At 36.7% G+C, this 26,711-nt stretch overlaps 1 protein-coding gene across 3 annotated transcripts; it reads right to left on the reverse strand.

Annotated features, from left to right (window-relative positions):
- Positions 1 to 474: 474 nt before the first annotated feature.
- Positions 475 to 25,264, reverse strand: LATS1 (large tumor suppressor kinase 1). Of its 3 annotated transcripts, none has more exons than XM_085310739.1 (8): positions 21,854 to 21,876; positions 21,221 to 21,752; positions 16,894 to 17,029; positions 13,563 to 15,091; positions 7,180 to 7,762; positions 6,444 to 6,626; positions 6,089 to 6,195; positions 475 to 5,099 (listed from the first exon to the last, which is right to left on the reverse strand). In XM_085310739.1, the coding sequence occupies exons 2-8, from the start codon at positions 21,569 to 21,571 to the stop codon at positions 4,575 to 4,577; spliced, it is 3,414 nt and encodes a 1,137-aa protein (XP_085166865.1). In that variant the 5' UTR covers positions 21,572 to 21,752; positions 21,854 to 21,876; the 3' UTR covers positions 475 to 4,574. The 3 variants fall into 3 exon arrangements, with proteins under 3 accessions (XP_085166865.1, XP_085166855.1, XP_085166875.1); XM_085310729.1 differs by having other exon boundaries at positions 16,879 to 17,029; XM_085310749.1 differs by lacking the exons at positions 21,221 to 21,752; positions 21,854 to 21,876 and adding an exon at positions 25,245 to 25,264 and having other exon boundaries at positions 16,879 to 17,029.
- Positions 25,265 to 26,711: the final 1,447 nt, after the last annotated feature.

The raw sequence follows: 26,711 nt of genomic DNA on the forward strand, positions 1-26,711 counted from the left end.
GCAGTATTATGTAGTCTTTTAATTATCCCATCCATTTTTCCCTTTTTATTCCTATGATATTCATCTGCTTAACATTTCTGAGCTGTAAACTGATTAGCTTATCCTTTTAATGACTGTCTGAATTTAAAGCAACCATTTCTACCTGACTCTAGCTATGTCAATGTATTTCTAAAATTCTCGGTGCTTATTTTATAATAGCACCTGAACAATACATGCTGGAGGGATTCCTTTTTTTCTTTTTATCAGTTATTAGTGTACAAAGCACAGTGCCTTTTTTTTTTTTAATACAAAACAAAGGTAGAAGAATTTGGATATTATATAGCCTCTGTGTAAGATGCCGGTATGTGCACTGGTAGTTTTAAGATATGTACTTAAGGAGACTTTCTCAAAGACAATTCCCCCTCCTTACCATAAACATGAGCACTGGGATTTGATGTTTCTAAGAGAAGGAATAGCTTCATGAAACATAATCTATGCATAATAAATAAACAAGTTTTAATTATTTCGATGCAAGAGGCAGCAGAGGACAGAGAAAGAGCAACAATAAATTCAACTTCTGAACACCAAAATGTAAAGTTTTGAGAACAGGTTACAAACAACATGAGCTGATAACGAACTACAGCAGCATTTCTGCCATTAAACATACACCATTCTTTGTTAACCACTAAGCTGTTGCAGGATAAAGGATACTTGGGAGAGAGGTAGGTGARGGAGAAGGAGAGAAAACAGATGTATTTGGGCAATTAAAATTTACATTTCATATTTGATTAGCAGAACAAGAATTTGATTTCATTTATTATAAAGACCCATTGTATTTTTTTTATTATCCCAGCAGATGTTACACTAAAGAAATTGATTTTGAGAAAACAGAAACAGTTTCATAAAACTCAAAGAATGTTGCTAATTACCAGTAGCTGATAAAATTCAGGCATATGCAAAGATGATTCAATTATACTGTCCACAAATGCTGGAATTCTTTCTCTTAATCTAAAGTAAATTTTTAATAAAATTGTAGTGTTCTGTCGGCAAAATGTTTATAATACAAAAAAAAACATTATATATACATACACACACAGACAGAATATATATATATATGAGTAAACTTGAATAGTGCCTTTATTAAGAGCATCTGAAGGCACACRTATTACTATGACATTGACCCAATTTTATTCTCTCTTTGCTTTGGTTGAATTAAAGCAAACAGATTAGACGTCTCATTTGAAACACCAAAGACATCTGAAACCCAAGCTCTAATGGTATYTTGGGTCACAGCAGCAGCATCTAAGAACCCACCCACTGCACTGCCTGTTAGCTAAATATTAAATGGAGTCTAAATAAATCAGTCCCACTCACAGCTTTGCACTTTGCAACAGCAGAAGGTATGTCAGTCTCAAAGTGATTCTCTGGTCATACATTCTATATATTCTACTACAAACTGAAGACAGAAAAGATACAGCAAGAGGGCCTGCCCTAGGACTTAATGTCACTGAATATCAGAATAGTATTTACAGTACAGTTACATGATTATAGAACATTTTATAAATACAAATTATATGTATACATAGGGCACATACAAGAGAAATTTCTTTTCATTCTTTACAAAGTAAAAGTAATCTGAAACAAAACTTACTGTAGGATCTCACAGCTGCCAGTTGTGAGCATCTCTTCTTAACTGCCAGTTCAAACCAATCCCATGACAGGTCACTACTGAAATACCCAYATTTTAAGAACCCTCTGAATACATACGTGAAATGTGAAACTTAYGGAGTTCCAAACACAGGTAAGGCATAGCATGTTAGAGAAGCATTTATTTATATGGAACTTTTCCACTCAGAGAAGGACTTRAACTGTAACACACTGCATTTTTGCACACCCAACCCCCAAACTCCCAAAATATAAAACGGCATCATATAGATGGAAAAATTCAAACAAGGAACAATGGAACTTCTAACGCTAGGCAACAGAAAATGCCAGAAATGTCTACTGAATTCCAAGGATGTGAATTATTTCTGTACTTGTTTCAGAATAGAACAGTATTTTTTCAGTATTTGCACACTTGTTTAAAAGACTCAAATATTTATTTTAATAAAAACTATTGTTTTAGCTCACGTAGAACTGTGGTGCCTTCAGAGGATTTCCCCACCACCACCCTTTAAGCACATACGGGCTAAGACATCAGTTATACTGTTAGGAATATATTGCAGGAAAAGAAGAAATATATTCGGATAAAAAAAAGTAGCTTCAATAGACAATTTAATGAAGAATGGACATTATTTTCTCTGCAAACTTCACAAACTGTCACAAGTAAGGCAAGTTTGATTAAATTACCTTTAACCAGTAATATATTACACTTTACTCCAGGAAAAGTAGACCAGTTTTACTGGGATACTTACTATGAAAGAGGATAATCTTTGAAAGTTTATTTACATTGAAAACAACCTTTTTTACATAATGTATAAAATGGATAGCTATATACTGCAGCCATTTTATAATATTTAAGCTAAATAAAATAATTCTTAAAAGCTATTCAGTTTTGACAACTGTAGGACAAGCGGAGAAAACATGAATCATTTTTTAAGCTACAATCTATTTCGATCGTAGAAAGTAACTACCTATTAAAAAAAAGTTTTTAGTAATTGTCTTTTCATCATAAGCACTTCAAAGTGTAAGGGTGAACAACCTCAAATATTTTTTTCCTGTGTTGAAGTCTCTAAATTTCCACCATCCCTCCTCTCTTTACTGCAGTTCACTTCCTCCTCAGTTATGCAATATRAACTATTTCTTCAACTACATTTGAAACCAGATCATTCAAATGAGCCAGGCTACAAGAAAAAAAACCTCCAAATATTAAACACCAACCATTTTTTTCATTGGTCTATTATTTAGCACAGAACCACAGGCAGCTGCACTGGCACAATAGAGAGAGACACTGAAACACAGACGGGGAATAAATGGTTGGAAGAGCACGTGAATTTCCTAAACCAGCTTGGTGAGAAAAGTAAGCTAGTAAGTGGTGCTTGCTATGAGAACAGCTATGAATARCAATTCCTGATGTATAGTTATAACACCAGCGCAGCAGCACAAAACAATAATTTTTAAAAAGCAGTAATGCTTACAGGTACATTATTAAGATTAGCCATTGGAATTCAATTCCAAAAAGAGAATGTCTAAAAAGATACAAATTTAACTAATAGTGCACTTTCTTTATCACTTTGCTAGCTGCAGGAGAGAGAAAGAGAGTGAGACAGGGAGAAAAATGCAATCCTGTCTTCCACATGTAACTCCYGGTCTTTTCAACATGGAAGTTGTGTAGAGGTCTGCCCCCGATAACCTCAAGAGGCTCACCATCCTCCCACCATGAGACCAAGGGATGCCTGCTCACCTCCTGTGAAAAACTACAAAAGCAGTAATGCAGAACAGAGGAGACAGTTCCTAGTTTTGTTTTGAACTGGGCTGTGAAAGAGGCAGCACTCAAAGTGTAATGAGAGAAACTGATAGCTCACAGAGACTGTGCATGGTATTTATCCACTCTCAACAATGGGGAAAACTGCTAAAGCCAAGTAAGTGAAACTGGTCTCCTCAACAACAGGCTCAAAAACCGTAATTTTTAATCTTTTCCCATTACCATCTCAAGTGTAAAAGAAAGGAAGATAATCTAAAATTTATTTTCCAAACTAAAAATTCTGACTACAGTAGAATTTTACAGAGTTTAMAGTATGGTGTAATCAGAAAATTAAACTGAAGATTTCAAAAAGTATTTTTCCTACACTTTTCCTCCCATAACAGAACTGATGACAGAAGAACAAGCCATTTATGAGCAAATACTCCTTGTGCTTTAAGAGTACCACACGTGTTACAGGGTTATTAATTTCAAATTCACCCATTCAACAGAACACTAGTTTTAATGCTTTATCACTTTACAACCATATTGTAGTCAAGACTGATGCTTTCTTGTTCCAAAGCTGAGAACTATGCCATTACTGCAGTGGCTACAAATATTTAATCAGACAAATGGCTCAGTTTTTCCAATACTCTAAATAACTAGGCTAAATATTGTGAAAAGGGAGGGTACAGCAGCCTTTTTTTTCAGAAACAGATCACATAGCTTTATTAGTGTAAAGTAGGTTTTATATTTGGTCAACGCAAGGAAGAASTGTCATTAAAAAATTCTGGAACAAAGATTTGTTTTTTAGAATTATTTAGTATATGTACAAATAGATACCAGGCATCTCTTTAGGGGAAAAAAAAAAATCACTATTTCCTATTTTGAGTACTTAGAGTACAGAGACCTGACAATAAAATTCAGGTCAATTTTTTTCATCAAACATCAACTCTCTTCTAAATTAAACAATTAACAATGTTGGAATAAATTAATGTTTGAGAAGGATTTCCCTGTATTTTGGGGAAACAAAATATATGGGAGGGGGGAAGACATAACTGTCTTAGTGTTTTTTTTTTTTAAAAAAGGTGCACATATTCACCCTAGCAATCTTCTGTCAATTCTCTTATTAAAAGAGATTTTTCAAAACATTCAGCTGCAAATAAGTTTGTCTCATCTGTTTTTTTATTCTCTACTAAACATAAACCAAGTCACGATTTTGAACCCCTCTGCCTGCCTGTTCGTCATCCTCATTGTCGTCATCGTCATCTGACTGCTGTTCTGAGTTTTGCGGATTACCATATTCATATTCAATGGGCTTTGGATTGTTGTAAGGGTAGCCATTGTCATCAAAAAACCTGCGGAATGTGAACTCATAAAAAGCATGTTCAGGATGTTTTCCATTTTTGTACCATCCRTTAAGTGTATCATTTATGTTCCCTTCCTTATCATCATCACTCCACAATTTATCTGGATCAACTGGATCAAAGTTTGATGTGTCTGTAGGATGAGCAATTTTGGGAATGTAGAAAGCAGACTGCCGCCGCAGATCGCTTGAAAAATCAATTGTTCTAAAAAATGGATGAGCTTTTATTTCATCTGCACCATTTTTGCCTAAACGATCTTCTGGCCCTCGGCAGAGTTTAATAATAAGGTCGGAGGCCTCTGGAGTCAGTTTAGCTTGAGGTGGAATATGAAGAGCAGTTTGCCAGTTGATAACCTTGAAAGCAAGAAGAAGTGTTATTCTATTTATTATTTCATAAAAATAACCCCCCACACTGAAAATAAAAAAAAATAACATCATTTGACAGAGTAAATGTTTTCACAATAGAGTGAAAACTTCAAGCTGCTTTTTCAGAAARGCAGGGAATATTTTGTCTGTGAATTTCGTAAGATCTAGATAAAATTTATTCAAACTCCGGGTCTAAACTGGAGCCTGACACAGAGTACCCCTGCCATAATGCRGCATAGGCATCATAAAGGCCAGTGTCTGGAACCTGAAAAAAGGCACTCAGCTTACAATCATAAAAAGAGAGAGAGGTAAATGGATTTTGAATTACTTGATGCATTGGAAAGATAATACCTTTAAAAATCAATATTGCACTACATATGGGCCAATTAGTATCTTGCAGGCCAAATGCAGCTTTGCAAAAGTGGCACTTGCAGAAGATTTCCCCGGTGGATTTTCTTAAATGGCTGAGGCTCAGGAAGGGAGGGACCAACAGTTCTGAGTGGAACTGTAACTCTGGGCAGCCACTCTAATCCACTGTTCCTCCACCTGTGCATACTGAGCAGCAGCATATACTCCACCAAAAGGAAATCTTCTGCAGGTGGTAGCAGGAAGATGAGGAAGGCAAATATTGTGAAAAGAACACCCAGATGCTGRAAGAAGGAAAGAAAAAAAGTGAGGACTTGGAAATGGATGCAGGAATAGAATGGTTCAGATTTGACATGTAATTAGTAGTTGGCATATTTAATGCATGAGTACATAAAAGATATGATTTTGATGCTTGAAGATCCTCTACAAAATATATGTGTATTACCACAGTAATATAACATTGTAATGTAATCCAGTTTATAATATACCTGTATACACTAGCACTATCTAAAAATCACTTTTGATTCCATCACAAATTAGAAAGATTATGTTAATTTCAAATGCACTTTTTTGGCTTTTTCAGACTGTTAACATGAGATTTTTAAATTTACCTTCATTTGTGTTTCCAGGGGTGTTTGTGCCAGGAAAGGAGGCTGCCCCACTAACATTTCAAAGAGAATTACTCCAACACTCCACCAGTCACACAATTGTGTGTAACCTGAAACAAAGTCAAAACTAAAGTCATCAAAGCCTTYGTATAATTTAAATCTTTTATTTATAAAAATAAAAAGGTTTTACTAGAGAATTCTAGTCAGTACTAATCAGTGCTTAAGACCTCCATGTTAACGATGATTTTTTTTTTGTCAAACATTGTATAGTTGGCAAAAATACTTGTGTAAGAAAGCTGAAGCGCRCTATAACAGATATCAGTTACTCTGCAGTAAGATTAGAGTAAAAACTCTTTACCTGTTCGTAACAATACTTCTGGTGCAATATAATTAGGTGTGCCAACAAGGGAATGGGCCAGACAGCGCTGATGCTGACGTGCAGCCCTGCGTTCGAGTGGTTTCAGCCGATCTCCGCATCTGCAGTTTGCTGGGTCACCCCATTCATTGCTGAAATCCATACTGTCTTGACGTGCGTGATCACCTACAATTGAGTGACAGTTGCCAAAATTGAAGAAAACCTGTTATTATGAAATCTGTATCTCGCCACTCCTAGTACTTTGAAAATTTCTTTGCTCAAGATTTTTTTCCATTTTTTTAAGGCATCCAGTAGGCTTTGAAAAAGCCTACTGAAACATTTCTCATTAATCAGTAGGCTGCACTGAAAGGAAGTACAGGAGACACTTTTGCAAGATCTTCAAAACTGAACTAGGGCTGTATCTATGTAATTACCTGATTACAGCTGTGATTTTTTCTTTCCAGCTTTCAGAAACCACTAATGGGACAGTCTGTCTAAACAGTCCGTCCCATTAGAGCAACATAGCTTTTTTTCTTCTCCCTTAAGGAATCAAGGCCTACATTTGCAAAGTCTAAATGTTGCTTTCTGCAATGTGAATGGTGTGCAGATACATTGCTAGATGCTTTGTTGATCAGAAAAGAAATGTCACTATCACTTATCTACTCATGTATTATTTAAGCCCTGGCAAAGAATTGATGCTTCAACAGAATAAGAAGGAAGTGATTTATATTTCTCTTACCACTCTGGTAGTATTTTGAGTCGTGGGTCCATCGAAAACCTGTACAGAGCCCGAAGTCTGTTAATTTAATGTGACCATCACGGTCTATCAAAATATTATCAGGTTTAATATCTCTGTGAATAAAGCCCATTTTATGAACACTTTCAACTGCACARGTCAGTTCTGCTGTGTAAAACCGTGCCAGATTTTCTGGAAAGACACCCATTCTAATTAAAAGACTCATCATATCACCGCCTGGAATGTAGTCCATTACAAAGTACAAATTGTCCTTATCTTGGAATGAATAGTACAGACGAACCACCCATTCATTATCAGCTTCTGCAAGGATATCCCGCTCAGCTTTAACATGAGCAACTTGATTCCTAAGCAATACATCTTTCTTTCTCAGAGTTTTTGTTGCATATAAAGCATTAGTATCCACTTTTCTTGCTAGGCAGACTTCTCCAAATGCCCCAACTCCCAGAGTTTTAATTTTTACAAACATCGACTTGTCCATTTTAGCTCTTCTTAGACGAATGTAATTAGACTCTTTCTGGCACAACATTTTCCTCATTTGATCTCGGGCTTCTGGGGACAATCCAACCTGTGCAGCAAATAGAATTAAATCTGATGAGTGAATAGTACTCTTAACTCTTGGTGCTCTTCATATAATCAGAAGACTTAGGCAAAGCAAACCAAATACTTCTATCTAAAATGTGGAAAAACATATATATATATATTTAAATTTATGTATTAGGATTCTATGAAAACACATAGGAGTGATGCAAAACAAAAAGTGTGATCTAAGGGACACTTTCAACAGCAAAATGCACAAGGTGCCATGCACCTGCAGTTACTTGAGAATGGAATATGCTCTCAAGGAGATAAGAGGGTGAAAAAGCAGAAAACTACCCTCCCTTTAGGTAACAAGACTGATGCAGGACAGAAGCCATTAGCACTCGCTCCCTCATAGATACTTCTTTTTCATATTAAATTCTCAACTCATTAGTCAAGTGGCTTCCAAACTTCTGGACAAAGTCACCCATCAGATTTCATTCAGGATCACCAGCATAGCCATGTAGCTTAGAAGTTTATAAATTTTCCAGTTTAACACATTTTGAAAGACTACTTGCTATGACTTCAGACTGCAATGGTCTGCAGTCTTTGTTTGGGATTCATTAAATTAGGCCATAAAGTGTTCTATATGCTCRTTTTTTCATAGATGCTCTGGATTAACAGTGTCATTGCTAAACTGATTCTTTACATTTTAATGTATCAGCCTGAAGATTTTATAACTATATGTGAAAATAATTCCTCTGCAAGTTTTTTTTTTCTTTCTTTTCTTTTTCTTTTTTTTTTTNTTTAAGTGTTTCCACTGATTCTCTTAACTGAAGAGATCTGTCGAGGATTCTGTCCTTTTCTGCTTCTTGGAAAAAACAAAGAAAGCCTGAAAAGTTTTCTGTTTTTTTTTTTCTTTTTTTCTTTTTTTTGGTTAAAAACGAACTCTTATCCATCTTGGAAGTCAACACTGCATGTGCACATCTAATAAATGGATATTAAAAAAAAATCAGATGGTAGGAGTCAAACAATTTGCATTCGTACAATTGTTCAATGCTTATCCATCTTAAATCAGTAGAATTTAGGAAGTTTCYATTGAAGAATCCAAACCCTTCTTAAAGATATATGATCAAACTTTACAAACAACAAAGAAGTCTCAAGAAAACCAAGTTAAAAAGCAGAAGCAAATATATTTGATGCTTTTCACTCTCCCTACATATCACTGTTGAGAGAAAGTGGGAGGGGGAGAGAGAGAGAGAGAGAGAGAGAACTTTTCAAGCTTTCCTTTGCTGTAAAAAGAACACAGTCCTTCAAAAATCTTTTTGATCACATTTGGCTACATAATTCATCTTTTTACTAACTTTGCTAATTTCATAGTCACGACAGAAATTTAGCTGAGGGTACAATGACTGCATTAACTACTTCCCTGATTATTTAGAGAGCAAAAGGAAGCCAGGAAGTACCTCGTAGCAATAAGCTTTTGAGAGCTAACTAAGGAGCTGCAGTAGGAAAGATTTCCACTAGCTAGAGTGGAAGTCACTAAACTACCTAAACACRCCAGCTGAATTTCAATTATAGGAAGGAGTGAGTATGCAACTCTCATGCTTACCCATACATCTACACAGTCTAGAATCTTACCACACACTACTTCCATTGCTCACCCAATCCAAGCACGTCTCCTACCACTCAACTTTCTGCCAAAAGCCRAGACCTGATCTTCCCTTCTATCACAAAATCCACCTCTTTATAGCAGAACTTCAGTCACCCTCTCTTCACTGCTTTCCTCTCTATGTTCCAGTAAGTTGGGCAGGGCAATTTCTTTGAAGTGGCTCATTCCTCTACACAGTATCAGTCCTTGACTTCCATCTCTGTGTGCCCTTATCTTGAACGAACACCCTTAGTGTTCATTCTGATCAACAATACTAACATCGCGACAGCTGAAATACTCACAGGCCACATGTAACTCATCAGCTAAAGCGCAGCAACCCTTACCTACAATAACCACTCTGAGCGTTTTTGTCATACTCCAACCTGGATTCCTTCTAGTATACCTTTGCTGGCTCCAATTCATTTAAAGCATTCCAGTGCCATCTTTCTGGAAAAGTTTCAGGCCCTGGAATCAAAAATCAAAATATCCCTTCTTTTTGGTTTTAATGTGAGCAGAATCTTCTTTCAAATGTTTATGTCCTTTTCTGTGTGTATCACCCCCACATAGCCCTATGTTCATTCTTTCTTTTGCTTGCTTTCTGTCAGCATTTTCAAAGTTATATATAATCCTTTCATAGCATCTCAATTATTTTATCTGCCTTTTGGCTTTGAAGTCACCATCCTACAGCAATAATTTCCTAGTTTAACCTACACTATACCTTCTCTTTTTATTTTCTGCTGGACATTCTGATCACAAAGTTGCATATGGGCAAACATCCTGAAATTCCTGCAAACATCATCACTTCTATTCAACCACTATTCTAGAGGTTTTCCTATTTCTTACTTTCACATCATATTGAATGTTGTGGTACTAACTCTTGCCACTTCTGTCTTCCTAACACTTAAGACRCTATTTACACATAGTATTCAGGACCATCATCAGGATTACGTAACTGCTAGTCTAAACTTGTATAAACCGTGTGTTAATAGATGACTCCTGCTTTGCATAACTTAAAATATAACTTTGAAACAAAATGTAACAGGCTTGACTGAGAAAAAAGGAGGAATAAAAGATCAGTAATACAGATGCCATTCAGAAAGTTAAATATTTTCAGGACACTGTATATCACATATTCAGAAAAAAAMCTAATCTATTAAAATCACAGGAAGTTTCTTACAGGCATCATAGCAAAACTGGATCCAAAGGAGATACAATTAGGAAAATGTTTACAGAATGTTTACCTATCCAAATAAACTTCACAAGGCGTATCAATTAAATAAGATTTAAATGGAGAAGGTTGTCTCAAATCTGAGATAAAATTTTTGGTCAAAAATCAAAGAAAAATTCCTAGCYCAAACCAACATTTCAGTAGTTAGGATTGGGTAGTAGTAGTTTCAGAATGGATACAGGAAATAGTTTCAATTCTCTAGTCCAAATCAAGAAGAATAGATTAATGAAGTCATGTTTTCCACAACACATTACTGTAGCAATYCTCAGGGCACTGTTCTTTCAGGACAAAGATAGAGGGGAAGACATGACAAGTTTCCTGTAAATAAACATGCTTAAGGTATATTTCAAAGCAGAAGGTGGGACTTTTGCAAACTTTAAAAAGAGATCTGATGCTGCTAAAATTTAGGCAATGGCGGGTCAGCTCTCATCTCCCCCTGAACCATGAAGTCTGCTTCAGTGCAGCCCTACTTGTACACAAACTGAACCCCACTGATCAGTAGAAAACTGGGAAAGAACATGACCTCAGTAGCAACAAAACAGTGGAAGGTTGGAGTCTCAGTACAGTAATTAATCACTGAAAGTCATGTAAATACAGTCCCCAAGAAGCTCGTAACTTTACCTTCTATTTAATTCCAGCTGTTGTACCCTAACAATTTTTTGTTGTTAAAAATAACCCAAGTACCCTGATCTGTTGCTGTCTCTCCCCAATCCAGTCTTCATTTTTTCCTGTTGTTCATCAAAACATAAATATTCATCCCAGACTGATCACTCTCCTCTGAAGTATTTTCCCTAGAACTCTCCTCAGCTACAGCATCTACCAAAAATTAACCAACTTTATCAACTGCATAAATGCTCACACTCATGCCTCCAATGACTTCTATTCAATGCYAGATCAAAGAGCTTATTGAATTGCCATGCAATGTCACACAATTTGTTCTTACTGCGTTTCTTTTTAATCTGGCTGTGTCTTACATCATGATTAGTTGTTTTGGGGGGCAAAGATATTTTCAAAGCTAACCAGTATAATATTTGGACATCAGATTAATGGAAGCAAATCCACAAATACAAATTGCATATTTCTGAGATACCCCTAGGCTACAGCCTAGGATACCTGATGCCATATAAAGTACTAGTATGGACACATTCTGATAGCTTTTTTCTTTCAAGATTCTTACCAAGGGGAAAAAATGAGGGGATTCAATATWTGATTAATCCTTTAAACTTCCTTAAAATAAGTAATGAGCTAGTTTCCCTTTCTYCTTCTCATGAATATCTGCAATATTCTTTGCTGCTGTTGGATGTCTATCCTTTACCCCGATAAAAAAGGAGAAGCCTACTGCAGCATAATACTCCATTTTCCACTCTTCAGCCTGTCATCAAACACCCCAGCTATAAATCAAGCATGAATACCATAAATCTGTTTTCTTCTTTCAAAAACATTTTACTAGGCTGCTTTAAATTCACAAGGAAGGTATCAAGGAAAGTTGTATCAGTGTTTGCCTATCAGTCATACTTATGCCTAGGATACTATAGAAGACAATCAACACAGTAAGAAGCAAAAGTTAGGTTTGCATATCAATATTAGYCTTACATTTAAGTATTCAAATAGTAAAAATAAATTCATGCTTAATTTTGATGCAGGTATGCATGCAAAATCCTTTAAAAAGGGATCATGCTATTCTTAAGTATTGTTGCTCCAAAATCTTACTTGCCTACACAGTGACGGAGGCTACAGAGTTCAGGAAAGCTTCCCACACCTTAATAGTTTAAATGAGCTGTTAGTGGAAGTGAAAAGGAAAGAAAGAAAGACTAAGAATAAAGATCTAGAAAGAGTTTCAGGAAGAAATCTTGCTAGCATTTACATATGTTGTGATTAAGTATACACTTGTAAAACACTACAGCTTACAGTAAGAGCTTTCAAAGAGTAGAAAAAACATGGATTTAAAAAGCAGTATTTCAAGAAAGTGGCATAAGCCAAATACATATTTTTAAAGAAGCAGTTAAAAGGTATATCATACTTCTCAAGTCTTCAAATACAATTAAAAAAAAAGTTTTGTAAATACACCCTAAATCTCAATTTTTCCAAATCTTAATTTTGCTACTTCTCACTGGTTCTGCTTTTGAAATGACACATGTATACATAAGCTCCAGTGCGTACTCTTTYAATTTCATTCAGTAGAACATGAAATCCCCCCAAAATGGACCACTGGGCAGGAACAGGTTGATTTTACCTGTTGTTGTTGATATGTTTTTCATTATCTCATACAATTATACCTTGTTTAAATAGATACCATTACAACCTGGATATAAAATACTTAAGTAAAAGATACCATGTCTCTTTCATTCTAAAAATTCTGACTTTTTAATACTGATGTTTTGGATGTGAACTTCTTAAAACAAACAAACCAACCTACTACTAGCAACAACTACTACTAGTACTACTACTACTACTGCTACTATAAAGCAACAAACTGCTGAAAGTTAAAGAAAGCATCACTAGGTGACTGTATAAAGGCTTTGATCAGCCTACAACTAGTCATTGCTTTGCTATTTGTACCTTCAATGTTTYGAAAGATCATTACTAAAAACAAGGCAAAAAATGCTCTAAAAAATCTGGATTAAATATAATCCATAACAAATCTATGAGCCGTATCGTTAAATCTCAGTTCATGCAGAAATGATTTTCTTTCATCCACTTTATCATACATGAGTGAGATAGATGACTTATATTTAGATACACAAAAATCTTACTTTCAGAACATTTATTTTTAAGATGACAAAGAAGTACCTAAACAAAGCAATGAAGGATTTGCCATATTTCAAACAAAACCTAAAAGTAAACTTCAATACTATGCTATACTGCAATGTTCTGTTTATCTGTGCTATTTAAATATCCTACTATTAACATACATTTCTTAAAATACTGGAACAATTCCAGTCAAAGATTTAGAAAGAAGAAAGATTTTACCCTCATCATTTCATTCTCTAGTTGTTTTTTCCGATGCAAACGCTGCTGATGTGACTTGAGTATATTTTCCACATGCTGCTCCATGAAAAACTTAAAGGCCTGAGGGGAATAGCTTTGAATGCGAGACTCTCTTCGTTCTTCATCTTTCTTGTTTTTTCTAACAGGAACAGGTGATGTTGTTATTTGCTTCTTTTCTTTATCTGTTGAATCAACACATTCATAACTCTTTTCATTCTCTTCCTCCTTAGATAAAACAGGTGGCTCCTCTTTGCTAAGCTTGGGCCCTGTCTCATATGGATTGACAGATGGATTCTGATGCAACAAGTGTTTTGGGTAAGGTGGTGGGGGACCCTGGTAATTTGGAGCCTCTGTAGCAGGTGACATAACTGCCATGTTTGTAGATGGACTCTCAGAGAATGGAATGGTCTGAACTGTTTGCACTGGTTGTGGCATCCAGGAGGGGTGAGTTGGCGCTAAGGCAGTCTGTAGCTCTGGCTTTAACACACGCATGCTTTTTACTGGTTGCTGAATGGGAGCAGGTGTTATAGCTGTTACTGTTGTAGCTGAAGGCTGAGAACTGCTAGAGTGAGTCTGCCTGTTTCCATGATGGTTGTTGAAAGAATTTGATCTTACTGGAACACTGGATTGCCATGTGGGGATTTCATGCCCATTGCCAGGTGATGACTGTGGTTGTGCAGGTGGAGGCTGTGACCAGGGTGCAGGTATTCCAGCTACATTTGTATTATAGAGTTCCATGTTGTGGCTATTCCTATTTGGCACCATTACTGTTTGAGGAAGATTTCCATTGGTGTATGCTGAAGGAGGAGCAGATCCTCCTGCCTGCATCTGTAGTGCAGTAGGACTTTGCCTATTAGTTGGATTCATTGGATATGGGGGTGGCTGGCGACTTACAGAGTTCCCAGACACAACATTCTGATGAACTATGAATTCTGCCTGGCAATTGCCATTTTGCATTCCAGCTCTTCCTGAGGGAAAGCTAAATTTGCTGTTGGCAGAACTCTGCATGATTATTGGTTGCCTGCCAATGGGGACAGCACTCATGCCTCTCTGAGCCTGTGCAGAAGAATTTATGGGTGGAGGATTCATTGGCTGAGGTGGATAACCATCCTGCCATGCTCCTGGTGGTACGGGAGAAATGCGAGAGATCATATACTCCATGCTTCCAGAGTAACGCTTTGTTTGAGAGCTTGGTTCCCAGGAAGGAGGTGGAGGAGTTGTTCCCCTTGGAGGGGGTGTCTGTCCTCGAGGAGGTGGAGGAGGTGGAGTGACRCTCCTTATCTGTGGTAGAGGTGGTGGATTCACTCTTTGTCCATTGCCAGGATGAGCCTGAGCAAATGCTGCTATGCCAGATCCAGATAATGGTCTTCCTACATCAGGCTGAGAACTGGGACTTTCTGAACGATAAACTACGCCATCTCCCAGTGAAGGGCCATGTCTCTGAGGAACCAAGGACTCCTTAGAACCTTTCCAGCTCTGTCTGCGGTGAACTGATTGCTGCACAGTCCCTCCTTTCATAAAGAGAAAAAYGTAACAATAATATCACTACAAATTATTTTATTTTCTGCATTAATTACTACAGCAATATCATGGRAATTTTCAGAGTTAGCATAATTCATCATATATTACATCAAAGATTCATCTTTATCTGGTAATACACACCATGGCATGGTAATATGCCCAGTACACACTATATGAGAAACAAAGGCAAAGRAACTATGTTACATGAAATTTACACACATTACAAATCACTCTTCTGAAGATTCATCATATTGCTTAAATTACTGATGTACCTGTAATTTTTAATCAAGAAAAAAATAATAATTTGCAAAATTATTAGGCAAGCTATGTATTTTAAGTATGCATGCAAGCAGCACTCCAATGAGCTCTTCAGTACAAATGCACAAAAATAACAGAATGRAAAATTAAGTTTAGTCAGTTTGCTGTTCCTTCCAGTTTAACATTTAAAGTAGATGAATTGTTCTTTAACTAAAATTTAATTGAAATTCTCAAAAAAGCAAACAGCCCACTTAAACCCTATACACAGTATAGATCATCCAAGTTTATTAAATTCTTCATAAGCAAAATTTGAGTAAGTTACTTTCATTTTAACAATTATGTGTTAAAGGGTTGTGTGGAGGCAAGAAATAAAATTKTATGAAAGCAAAACTTACTGAACCAGCTCCAAAATATATTTATTTTACATCTCAAACAAAATTCTGTGCAAASAATTGATAGTGTATGCAGTCTTCTTGTGCTTTTAACCGTATTATTATTGAGATACCTGTAAATACATACAATACTACAACTGCTGAAAGCCACTGCATCTTCAACAAAATAAAGTGTCAGTTGCTAACTTTGCAAGTAATAATGAAAACCACAGCTGAAAGGGTAGTTTAGTATTTACCTAACCAGCTAACCCTGTTTCACAGGCCGAATAAAAAYTAATGCTATACTTTGCCAATCTTGATTACTTTTCTCATGCCTATAACATCAATTTAAATGTAACTTTACAGAACCAACAGTCAGCACTTGACATCAGCTGAATAAAAGTTCAGTATTTCTGCTGCATTTGCAAAATATAGTCTATGCATATGTTACTAAAACCTGACAAGGAAGAAAACATCAAGATGTATTAAAAATGTGTTTGTATGTTTTAAGAGAGTATTAATAGTGCCAAACTTGCGATTCAGTTGCTGTCCCCTAAAATCCAGAAGAGAATCAAGTTAGCCTCAGAAAACATACRAACAAAATCTGGAACCAAACGGAAAATTAAACAGAGATGGAGAACCTGAAATAGGGTATCCGAAAATACAAATACTGGAGCCATATGCAACATATACATATGTTGTGCTGCTCCATGGAAAGTGTATGAAAAGGAAGACAAAAAACACTTAAAAAAATAACTTCCTACAGCACTCCCAGTCTGAACTGCAGTGCTCACCACTAGCTTCAACATGGCAGTTGACCTTAACAGTTAAATATGGCCATTACATCAACTGGGGCAAAAAAGACTAAAATGAAATTTAACGAGAGATGAATGCCATTCCTTAGATACAATGCTAAGAAACATGCAGTGAAAAAGTTCATGTTCACATAASAGACTCATGTCAAATACACCTATCTTTCAGAAGAACTGTATTACATACTTTAGATACTATTTTTAAAGAAAAAAAAAACTAAGTCAACATCTCATTCTCTCCTGTTGGAAGCACATGAAGGAGGAATTCACTATTTTACATTTTCCACCTGCAAGAAAACACTCATTGAGTTACTGAATTACCCTGGATACACCTACCTTGTGGTTTCATACCTGCATTAACAGGTCTTGCTGCTGCTGCAACCATCTGTTCCCGACGAGGATCCTGGTAGCTCATTTTACTAATAAATTCAATTGCTGCTTCTATACTACGGTTGTTAGTTTGCCTAAGAGCTTGTACAACCATATCCTAAAGGGAAAATTATATACAAAAAAAAAAAAAAAAAAGAGTTACAAAAAAAGGCAATAGCAGCAAGAATCATGGGAATTTAGCCAAATATTCCTCCATAATTTTATCAAGGTACATGACTAATTTCTCTCAATTTAAAAATAATCTAAAAATCCTATCTCCACAACAAATCCTCAAACACACTTAAACCTCTAGATATTCAGGAAAAAAAGTCAGCTTGTTGAAGCACCATATTTTGATGCAAATTCTGTGTCATCTCACCATTCTTGCCAAATTTGTTCATACAGGCATACTGATAGTGATATGCACAGCTCAGGTTACAGCTTGCTTATACAATGACCAGAAGTCTCATCCAAACTAAGTTACTTCATGACAAATGCCCTAATGTGAAATTCAAAAGCTTGTTTTTTGCCTCTTTTTCATTCAACTCAGAATGACTTCTGTCAACAAATACTGTATTACTTTCTCCCAGAGAAAGACTTGTGCGTGAAGATTATTAGCAGATATTAGCAGAAATTTTACTTTTGAGGTAGATTTGGCCTCTATCTTTTAAGAGAAAAACTCTGTTAAYGGAAAGTATTATGGATCAGTGTTCTTTTCTACTGACTTTAATGAGATCAAAGTCAAGCAATAGAGGCAAAATTTCAGAGGAGGTTAAAACTCAGAAACTGCTCTCCCACTTATATTGAATGGGGACTTAGGCAGTTAACTCTGAGTCTGAAGCAAATCCACAGCATAATTCTTTATATAGCTCAGGCTGGACTCTTTCCRGTGGTGCAAGTGACAGGACAAGAGGTAACAGGCACAAACTGAAACACAGGAAGTTCCACCTGAGGATGAGGAAAAACTTTACTGTGAGGGTGACAGAGCCCTGTAACAGGTTGCCCAGGAAGTTTGTGGAGTCTCCTTCTCTGGAGATACTCAACACACRCCTGGACGTGACCCTGTGCAACATGTTCCAGGTGACCCTRCTTGAGCAAGGGGATTGGACTAGATCATCTCCAGAGGTCCCTTCCAACCTCAACCATTCTGTGATTTTGTGATTCTGTRAAAATTAAGCATGTTGCCTTTTAGTGATCTGTTACAGCAGGATTTTCTCATGTCAAAGTAATCTCTACAGTTTACATTGTTTGAACAGGTTACTTATATAAGACACGATTTATCTACTTCCAAAATCAATGGGAAATAAATGAGAAATTAGAAGGGAAGTAGCCAGTATCAGTTTCAACTTCAAATCCATATTCATAACTTCACCATGCCTATGTACATTTTTGACATTATAAACATACATGATTACATACAGCCTTCAAAAACARTAACTGAATTTAGTGGACAAAACAGAACCTTGAAAAGGGATTTTAAAACAAGAATATATAGAATAAGCTTGCAGTAAGGTTTACAGACCAGCTGTCACAGTTGGAAAAGGCAAATGTAGCTTTTCATCACACAGCTCCTTCACCAGATGCTTATGCCTGCATTACTTCTATTGTTATAGGCAAGACTGATAAAGCAGTACATTTTCAGCACCAGTGTGGTACCTGATCATTGTGCAAACAGAAGATTTACGTTTTCYACAGTATTTTATTTCCACCCTGAATGTGCTTTTTTTAGGACTCATCGTTCACTTACACTTACCAACCTTAATTTACCTCTTAATCAAAATTTCAAAATCAAATTTATTGGCTTTTGCAAAGTAAGTCTGCAATATATAAACCCAAAATAATGAACTCRCTTAACCAAGCCATAAAGACACACAGAATCTTAAAAGCACAAAACCAGCAATGTTTTAAAGATAAAACTGCAATTTATGCTTAATTTTCTCTCTCCATTAACCAGAAGACCTGAGGAAGAATCAAAGGATATATTTATCCTCTGGCTGAAGAACAAAAACCATCTTGGTCACCTACGTGGCAAGGTATTAAATGTCTTGAAGTGTATCACCTAACACAGAGTATAACCTAACACAGAGTATATGAGGACTGAACTTGAGTCTTAACAGGTGAGAGAGTTCCTGTGAGCTATTTAAGATGTCTTTAAAAAAAAGAAAAAAGAAAAAAATGAACTGCATTCTCTTGTAGTTGTATTACTACATATATCAGCTCACCTTTAAACTTGAATACTACCTATTGTCAGAAAGGGGGAGGGGAGGGAAAAAAGCAACATTCTGAAATATTCTATATACAGAAAAAATATGAGGGAAAAAAATCATTATGTTCCAAATGCCAGGTGCTGACTGGGTCACCAACGATGACTACAGAATATGCAAAGTGAGACCTTTCTCTAGCTTAAAATAAATTTATATGAACTATCTTAAACCCGTTATCAGTATCTCAGTGAACTCTCATGTAAAGCTGAGATGAAGAAACATTGCTCATATTGGTACATCCGGATCAGAAAAAATTAAAACAAATAATTGACTTGGAACCTACTAGGTATCATACTAATCTCTACAGAAAGCAAGCAATACACCAGAGATTGTGAAAGTAAAATTACTACATGAAATCTGTTAAATCATGAACACACTCAATGGATGCGGGAAACAGCACAGTCTGGCTAACTGTAAGTAGCTAACGTGCACCTCAGCTATGATCCTGTTCAAGAAACAATCCCAGCTCAAAATATACTCCCATTTCATTCCTACTTGCTGTCTCAGCCCTCCAAGAAAGATGCTTTCCTGTTGCAGCTGTACCTGTTCCATGCATGTTTACAGGCCAGTCCAATATGGACAACTGTGGAAACACAAYTCTGAGTTAACAGATGACAGAAATTACTTACCCTAACATTGTGCTTGGAAAAAAGGAAAAAAAAAAAAAGTCCATATAATTGTGGAAAGAGTGTCCAGGGAATTTTCAGTTGCATCCAAGAACAAACCRTAGAAGATTTCAAGATACAAAGCGTCCAACAAAACTACTAACTTAAGACACTTTTCTAGTTTATTCTCTGGCTACATACCCCTCTTGATTTTGTGCAGATGACTGTGGGCTCATTCTAGAGTAGATCTGAGAACTGATCTACTATAAAAAAACCTCAGTAACAAACCATACAGCAGCAACAAATCATTATAAAATCATTTATCATTACAAAATCCTTTTCATTCTTAATGAAAAYGCAGTCTGGATCATGTATTTGAGTAAGCCATGAGAAAACACTATAAGCACCTGATAAAGGGGTGTGATACAGAAAATGCCAGCTTATAGCTTTGGAAAAGTTCAGTCCTGTTAGAGGCAGAACCCTGAGGCATCACACCAGGCAGAACTTTTGAGCTGGTCTTTACTGAGATCAGTGCACTGCTGAAAGGGCAGTCCCTGTTGCAGTATGGTGCCATTTTCCTTTGAAAGATGAGTGGTTTGCTAGCTTTCCTTTAACCTGTTTTTGTACTCAGGTTTACAGAAAATACATGAAATGGGAGTAATTTAGTTTGATGTGCACAKCCCAAAAGAAACACAAGAACTATATTAACTACTTATTCCTGGAAACCAGGCTGTCCATCAATACAACTCAGATTCTTATTAAAGTGAATGAATGGAAGTAAGCTTAGCCAATAATTTCAAAACACAAGACTGTACAATTATCTAGTTTTCCATTCTTGTAATGACAACTATACCAGAGCACTCACATATATCCAAATTTCCATGAGATACAATCTATGTTTTTCTGTTGAGGATGTAATTCAGAGAAGATGCCCCAGAACTGTTTTTGTTACGTATCCTGTTATTTTATCTGTACCTGACAAAGTACATAATATAAGGATAGACAAAATTATAATGTGAAAAGTGCACTAAAATTCATTTCTGAAACATTTGGTGCTGCTTTTCAATTCAGAATGGCCGTATTTTATCAAAATATTTTAATGGAGCACAATTAAAGATTCTGTTGAATATATGAGGCAAAATCCATGTTCTGAAGAGTCCATTTCTATCCATCTAAAAATGATGTAAATAATTAAAATAGCCTACTCCAACCACATGAGATGCTAAAAAGGCCAAGCCTCTCTAAATTCTTTTGTTCCTCTCCTTCATTCCCCAATATTATCAGTTTTATTAGATCCACTTAGAAACCTATCAGATTTTCAAGGAAATATTCTGATTACCATAAGCTGTTCAAACAGTTTATGATCAGCCCCCCACTCCAAACATGTACTAACACTTTATAGTTAGCAGAACAACAAATCTTGAAAATAAAATATTTTACCTCATCAAAGCCAGCAGCTTGTAAATCTTGCAGCATTTGTCGATTAACTTCTAATGTTCCTTTGACTGCAGAGTTGGTTTCATTTGCAAAAGGCAGAAGTGAGTTTCGTATCTCCTGCAAAACTTTATGGTATGTTACAAATTTGGGGGGATTTCGGCCTTGTCTAGGATCTTCAGATGACATTTTGCCCATGCTGTGATCAGCTTTAGCAGCATCAGAGGGTTTAGGTAAATTCCTGAGGCTCTCTCGTATTTCCTGTAACATCTGCTGGCTACTGCCAGTGTAGTTACTGGCAGGAAAAGTCTTAGGCCTCATTTGTCTATAACCTTCTGGCTTCTCACTTCTCTTCATGAAAACATGTATATATGCAACCTTCACCAAGGACTTGCGCACACAAAATTCAAAAAAAAAAAAACCCAAACCAAAAAAAAACAGCTGATAGTTTCAGAACTTGTGAAAATAGTGCCTATTATTCACTGTTGAGCTGCTGTTCCTGTAGTGCTGAATTTTCTCACAACCCAAAATAGCTATTCTGGAACAAAACAAAACAAAAGAATTCCTGTTACACATAAAGGAATGAAAAAATTCACAATATAGCACTGGTGGTGGTGAAATGTTCACATGTTGCATTACCTCTGCAGTGCTGAGCACATTCTATGCAACTTCAGGCAGCCTCTAGTCAACCTAAATTACAAACAAACTGCAGTGGCCTTCTAACATTCCATGAATAAGCAGCGTTTTAGATGCCCCAAGTCTGAACAGTCTTAAATTACAAAGGATTACAAATTACAAAGGATTACAGAGGAACTCAGGGTGGTGGACAAAGCTTTTGAGAGCAGATAGGAAACACTGTACATGCTTCCCCCAGTTCCTCCATCACTACTTCTTCCCCTTCCCTCTCTGCTGGTTGCTGCTTCCCTCCTGTCACCCCCTTTTCTCTGTCTGCTCTCTAAAGTTGAAGATGTTGACTCCTCTCTTGATGGACTGAATTACTGATGACAGCTCTATCGAGAAGGCTTGAGCCRAGAGACTGAGCCTTAGAAAGCAGAGCCCTTAAACAGATTTAAATGGAAAATGTTACAGAAAATTATAAACTTGCATAAGTCGATACCCTACCTATTGGGTCCATCAAGAGAGGAGTCAACATCTTCAACTGGTGTACTTTGTATTTCTAACTTCCACCTGTTTGTGCAGCTTAATGGCAGAACTGTTGAAGTTAGAAATACAAAGTACACCAGTGAGAGCATACATATTTGCAAGAATTTCATCCACTGATACTAGTGATATACTAGGAAAAAGAAAACCACAATGGACAAGTTTATGCAAGTTTATRATTTTCTGTAACATCTTCCATTTAAATCTGTTTAAGGGCTCAGCTTCCTAAGGCTCAGTCTCTCGGCTCAAGCCTTCTCGATAGAGCTGTCATCAGTAATTCAGTCATTTTTCACATAAGGGGAGATGRGTGGAGGAAGGAAAAAAGAAAACTTAAAAAATGAATCTTAAACTTTACCAGTGCAAAACTGTTTAACAGTTCAAGCATCAAATTCACTGAGAGCACAACTGTGACATTTGGTAAGGGAAACAGAACATTCTGCCAAAAACAAATAAATAACGTTTGTGTTTCGAAGGGGCTGACTCATTAGGGAGAACCCTGTGCTCCGCAGCAAAGTAAAACCTTTGCATTTGTGCTGTGCTGTTAGCTTTGTACTGTAATTGGTATGACAAAGGATACAGCAACAAGGCGAAACACTAAAGAAGTTATAGAGCCTTATACTCTTTTAATAAAACTTTTTGCATCTCTATAGAGGAAGAACATATACTAAAGGCAGTGCAAGATACAAAAATTAAATATTTTACACCTTCTCATTTTCAAAGGCAACTAAAGCATAGTAGAACTTAATTTATACTGTTCCTTTACTATAATAAGTAACAATAAAAAAATGTTTTTTTCCTCATTTCTGTTTTTCAATGTGTTAAAATCTTGCAYTTCTAGTTTTCTGAAAGATTCTTTTTGAGGACTCAGATGTTTGCAAGCATCACTTCTCTCTTAAAGAAGTAATGYGTAGACAAAAGTATTTCCCATATCAGACATTTGAATTAAACTGGTGCCTAAGTAGTTTTAAATGGTCTACACAAAAGCCATTCTCCCTCCATCCAAGTTTCCCTTTTATGATAACTGCAGTGTCACAARCCTACTACTGATTCAGTGATTGAGGAAGAATATGACAAAAAAATAACAGGAAAAAGAACCCTCTAATCCACATGCAAATTATATATATGAAAAGTACTGAAAAGTACAAAAGTATGAATGAGAAGTATCCATATATGAATGAAACCTGAAAGCTTAGAAGGGTAGTACATAAATAAGGATGGAGAAAAAGGAACATAAGGGATAGCAACTTAACCCCCTTCTCTTTGGCCGATCAGTTAACAAATAATTTAGTTTCTCTAATGGAATTCCCTAAATCTTAAGTGCTGTGACTGTGCCCCTAAGCTTTCTTTGACCTGTGCTAAGCTTGAAACTTTAAAGGAATGTCATTTGATAGTGATATTAGAACTTCTTCTGTAGTCTAGTAACACATTGCTTCAGTGTTCACTGAACAAGGAAAAGACCATCGGGCATCTAAGTGAGATTTACTAATAAACAGTTAAGTTTTGCTCAAAGTACTAACTAATCTAGATACTCCAGAAAGTATGCCATGAGAGAAATTAAAATGCAATTCATTTAATGTTGGCCACTTTCAAGACCACTTGAAAACATGCAAAAATTAAGACCACACAAAAAATACTCAGTTAAAAATATTTTTTTTCCTACAAAGAAAAGTGAGGAAAAAACTTTTAGASCATTTTGCTATAACTTAGCTTTGCTGGGGAATCTTCCTTTCTTTTCAAGACATTTGTTTTGAAAAACATGTGCTGGTACACAAACGTGTGTGAGGATACATAGCAATACTGAAATTAGCACCTCCAGAGACRTGAAACTTCTATCATAAATTCATCTCATAGCATATAATAAGGCTGAATACCCTTAGAGGATTAGTAATTCAGATTACTTGTTCCAATTCAGTCAAAATTAGGAGTAATTATTAGCTCACCACTAGCAGGTAATCTAGATAAAACAGTTGGGATCCATCTTGTGTCAGACAAGTATCAAATGAGAGAAGCAAAAAAAAAGTCCATTCAGATTTTCCTTTAACATGTTCCAAAGGCTTGGCATTCAAGAGAAAACACCTGTTTTGCCCCATAATTTTATTTGGTGTTTCCATATTCACTCTGCATGCAACTGAGATAAACAAATGTAACACCCTTAGGAGAACTCCAGGTTAAATTAAGATGACACCTGATCTGCAAATCAAGAGACCTAGAGTCTACTAGAGTCTACCATTTATTCAATCATATGCTGGGGGGGGATCACCCTGCACACTGACTTCTTAACGCATTAAAAAAAGAGGTAATTATTATTTCTTTTTAAAACGCTTTGAGAACTTTAATACAAGCGATGCTCCAAGCATTTGATAACTATTATTTTGTTGGTAACTACAGCACCTAGTATATGGATTAAGCAGTCTCAGAAAATAAAGTCACACTTTCACGTAAGTTTTTAGCAGAAGCAGTGGTTTATACCAGTGTAAAGCAGCCAGTCCACTTACTCTGTGCCAGCATTAAGTAAGGCCACACAAAGTGAATCAAACCAGGGAACTTATCCAGATAAAAAGTAATTTTTTATTCCTGGTGAGTTGTTTCTTTTGGCAGCAGTACTGGTTAACAGTTTCACGGGTATGTGAAACTACAGTCTTCTTTGCTCCGAAACCCAATTAAAACAGTCATCTACTTCAACGAAGTATGAAGAAGCAAGCATTATCACTGACTACAGTTCACCTTGCTTTGGAGAACCTCAAAATTCAGGGACCACCAAGTCACCTCCTCTTTCAGGCACTTACACACATTTCAAAACAGTAAGWTTTGACTCATCAGTAAGTAACTCTTCTTAACCACGTACATTTAATTAGCAAACTAACTTTACCTTAGGGAACTGCTGCATACTCCCCTTGCAGTTCTGTATGATTAAATGCCCCTGATACATCTGTTTTTTTAATGCAAATATTTCCACTGATGAAATTCTCTACTTCATGAAGCAGCTAAATCACTTTTCATTCTTTTTCAAAATATAAGGATAAACTATTTTCTTCTACGGGTCAAACTGTAAGGAAAAACAATACCAGTCTATTTACAGTATATCACAAAAGACTGGACCATAAAGAATAGGTGTTTGAACCAACTAAGTGGTTGCAGATACTGACAGTAACATGCAACTGTTTTCTCAACATCTTTCAACTTATCTGGGAAAGAAAATACACAGCTTTGTAACATTTAATACCACAAAAATTTTGAACATGCATTTAAATACTACATAGTGCTCAATATTCAGCTGAAAATGAAAGTAATCTATTTTGGTTTCCTCTCCCATATTCCTATTCTAATATCTCATTTTACATAYAATCTCAATCAACACTTTCTTACTAGAAAAAGATTAAAATAAGAATTTGGGAGGCATCAAATTAAGTTTGTAGGGGCTTGGCTTGAACCAAAGGAAGTAGCTCTTCAGGTAACAGGTGCTCRAGCTGTAAAGCTCTTTGACAAAGGATGTTTTTAGCACTGAAGTTTTTACATAGAATGGGGAGGAAACTGGGCACAGAAAATTTGTAAATAATTATGACTACGTACATCTGAGGGAGACTGAGCTGAAAATAACTGGAGGCTAGCTGAACATGAGGAGTACTATGCTTGCAATGCTCCTTTCCATTCTTACACTTTACCTCCTTTTAACAGGATATAGCTCTTCTTACGTACAAAAGTATTCTCAGTTCTTATCATTAGTTATTTTTTAGCATGCAAGAGTGATCTCCATTGCTACCAGGACGGCAACTGTTGAAGATTAAARTGCAAGTAGTGTTGGCACAGACAGGTACTAAGATACTTCTATTAGTACAAAAGGATCCAACATGTCAAGGACCATCCAGACTAGCAGTACAACACTAGAATGAGAATTTTCAATGTATGACAACCATGAGTACCTCAAATTTATCCACAGTGTTAAGGCGTTGAATTTTGTTGCACAACAAGCACCAAATTGTGACCTGAGGTAAAGCACACGTGCACGCATCAGAGCATACATCTATACGTATGAGGCGTTTGGATTTGGTCCGCTGAACCATGCCTCTCCTGGGTACCTGCAGTATTGTCCAGGCRAGGCGCGTGGGACTAACACGGCCAAACAGCACCACGGGGGCGGCGGCTCCGCGGCCCAACCGGCAGCCGCCGGCACGCCGCCACCACACGAGTCACTGCCGCAGGGCCCAGGCGGTGCAGCCACCGCCTCGCCTCGCCTCGCCCAGCCCGGGCCGGACCGGGCCCGGCCCCGCCGCCTCCGCGCAGCAGCCAACCCTCGGCGACCGCCAAGGCGCCTTCGGCCACGCAGCGCCCAGCCCGG

Source organism: Rhea americana, unplaced genomic scaffold (assembly GCF_003343005.1).
Source record: "Rhea americana isolate MKP2758 unplaced genomic scaffold, rheAme1 scaffold_108, whole genome shotgun sequence".
Taxonomy (NCBI): domain Eukaryota; kingdom Metazoa; phylum Chordata; class Aves; order Rheiformes; family Rheidae; genus Rhea; species Rhea americana.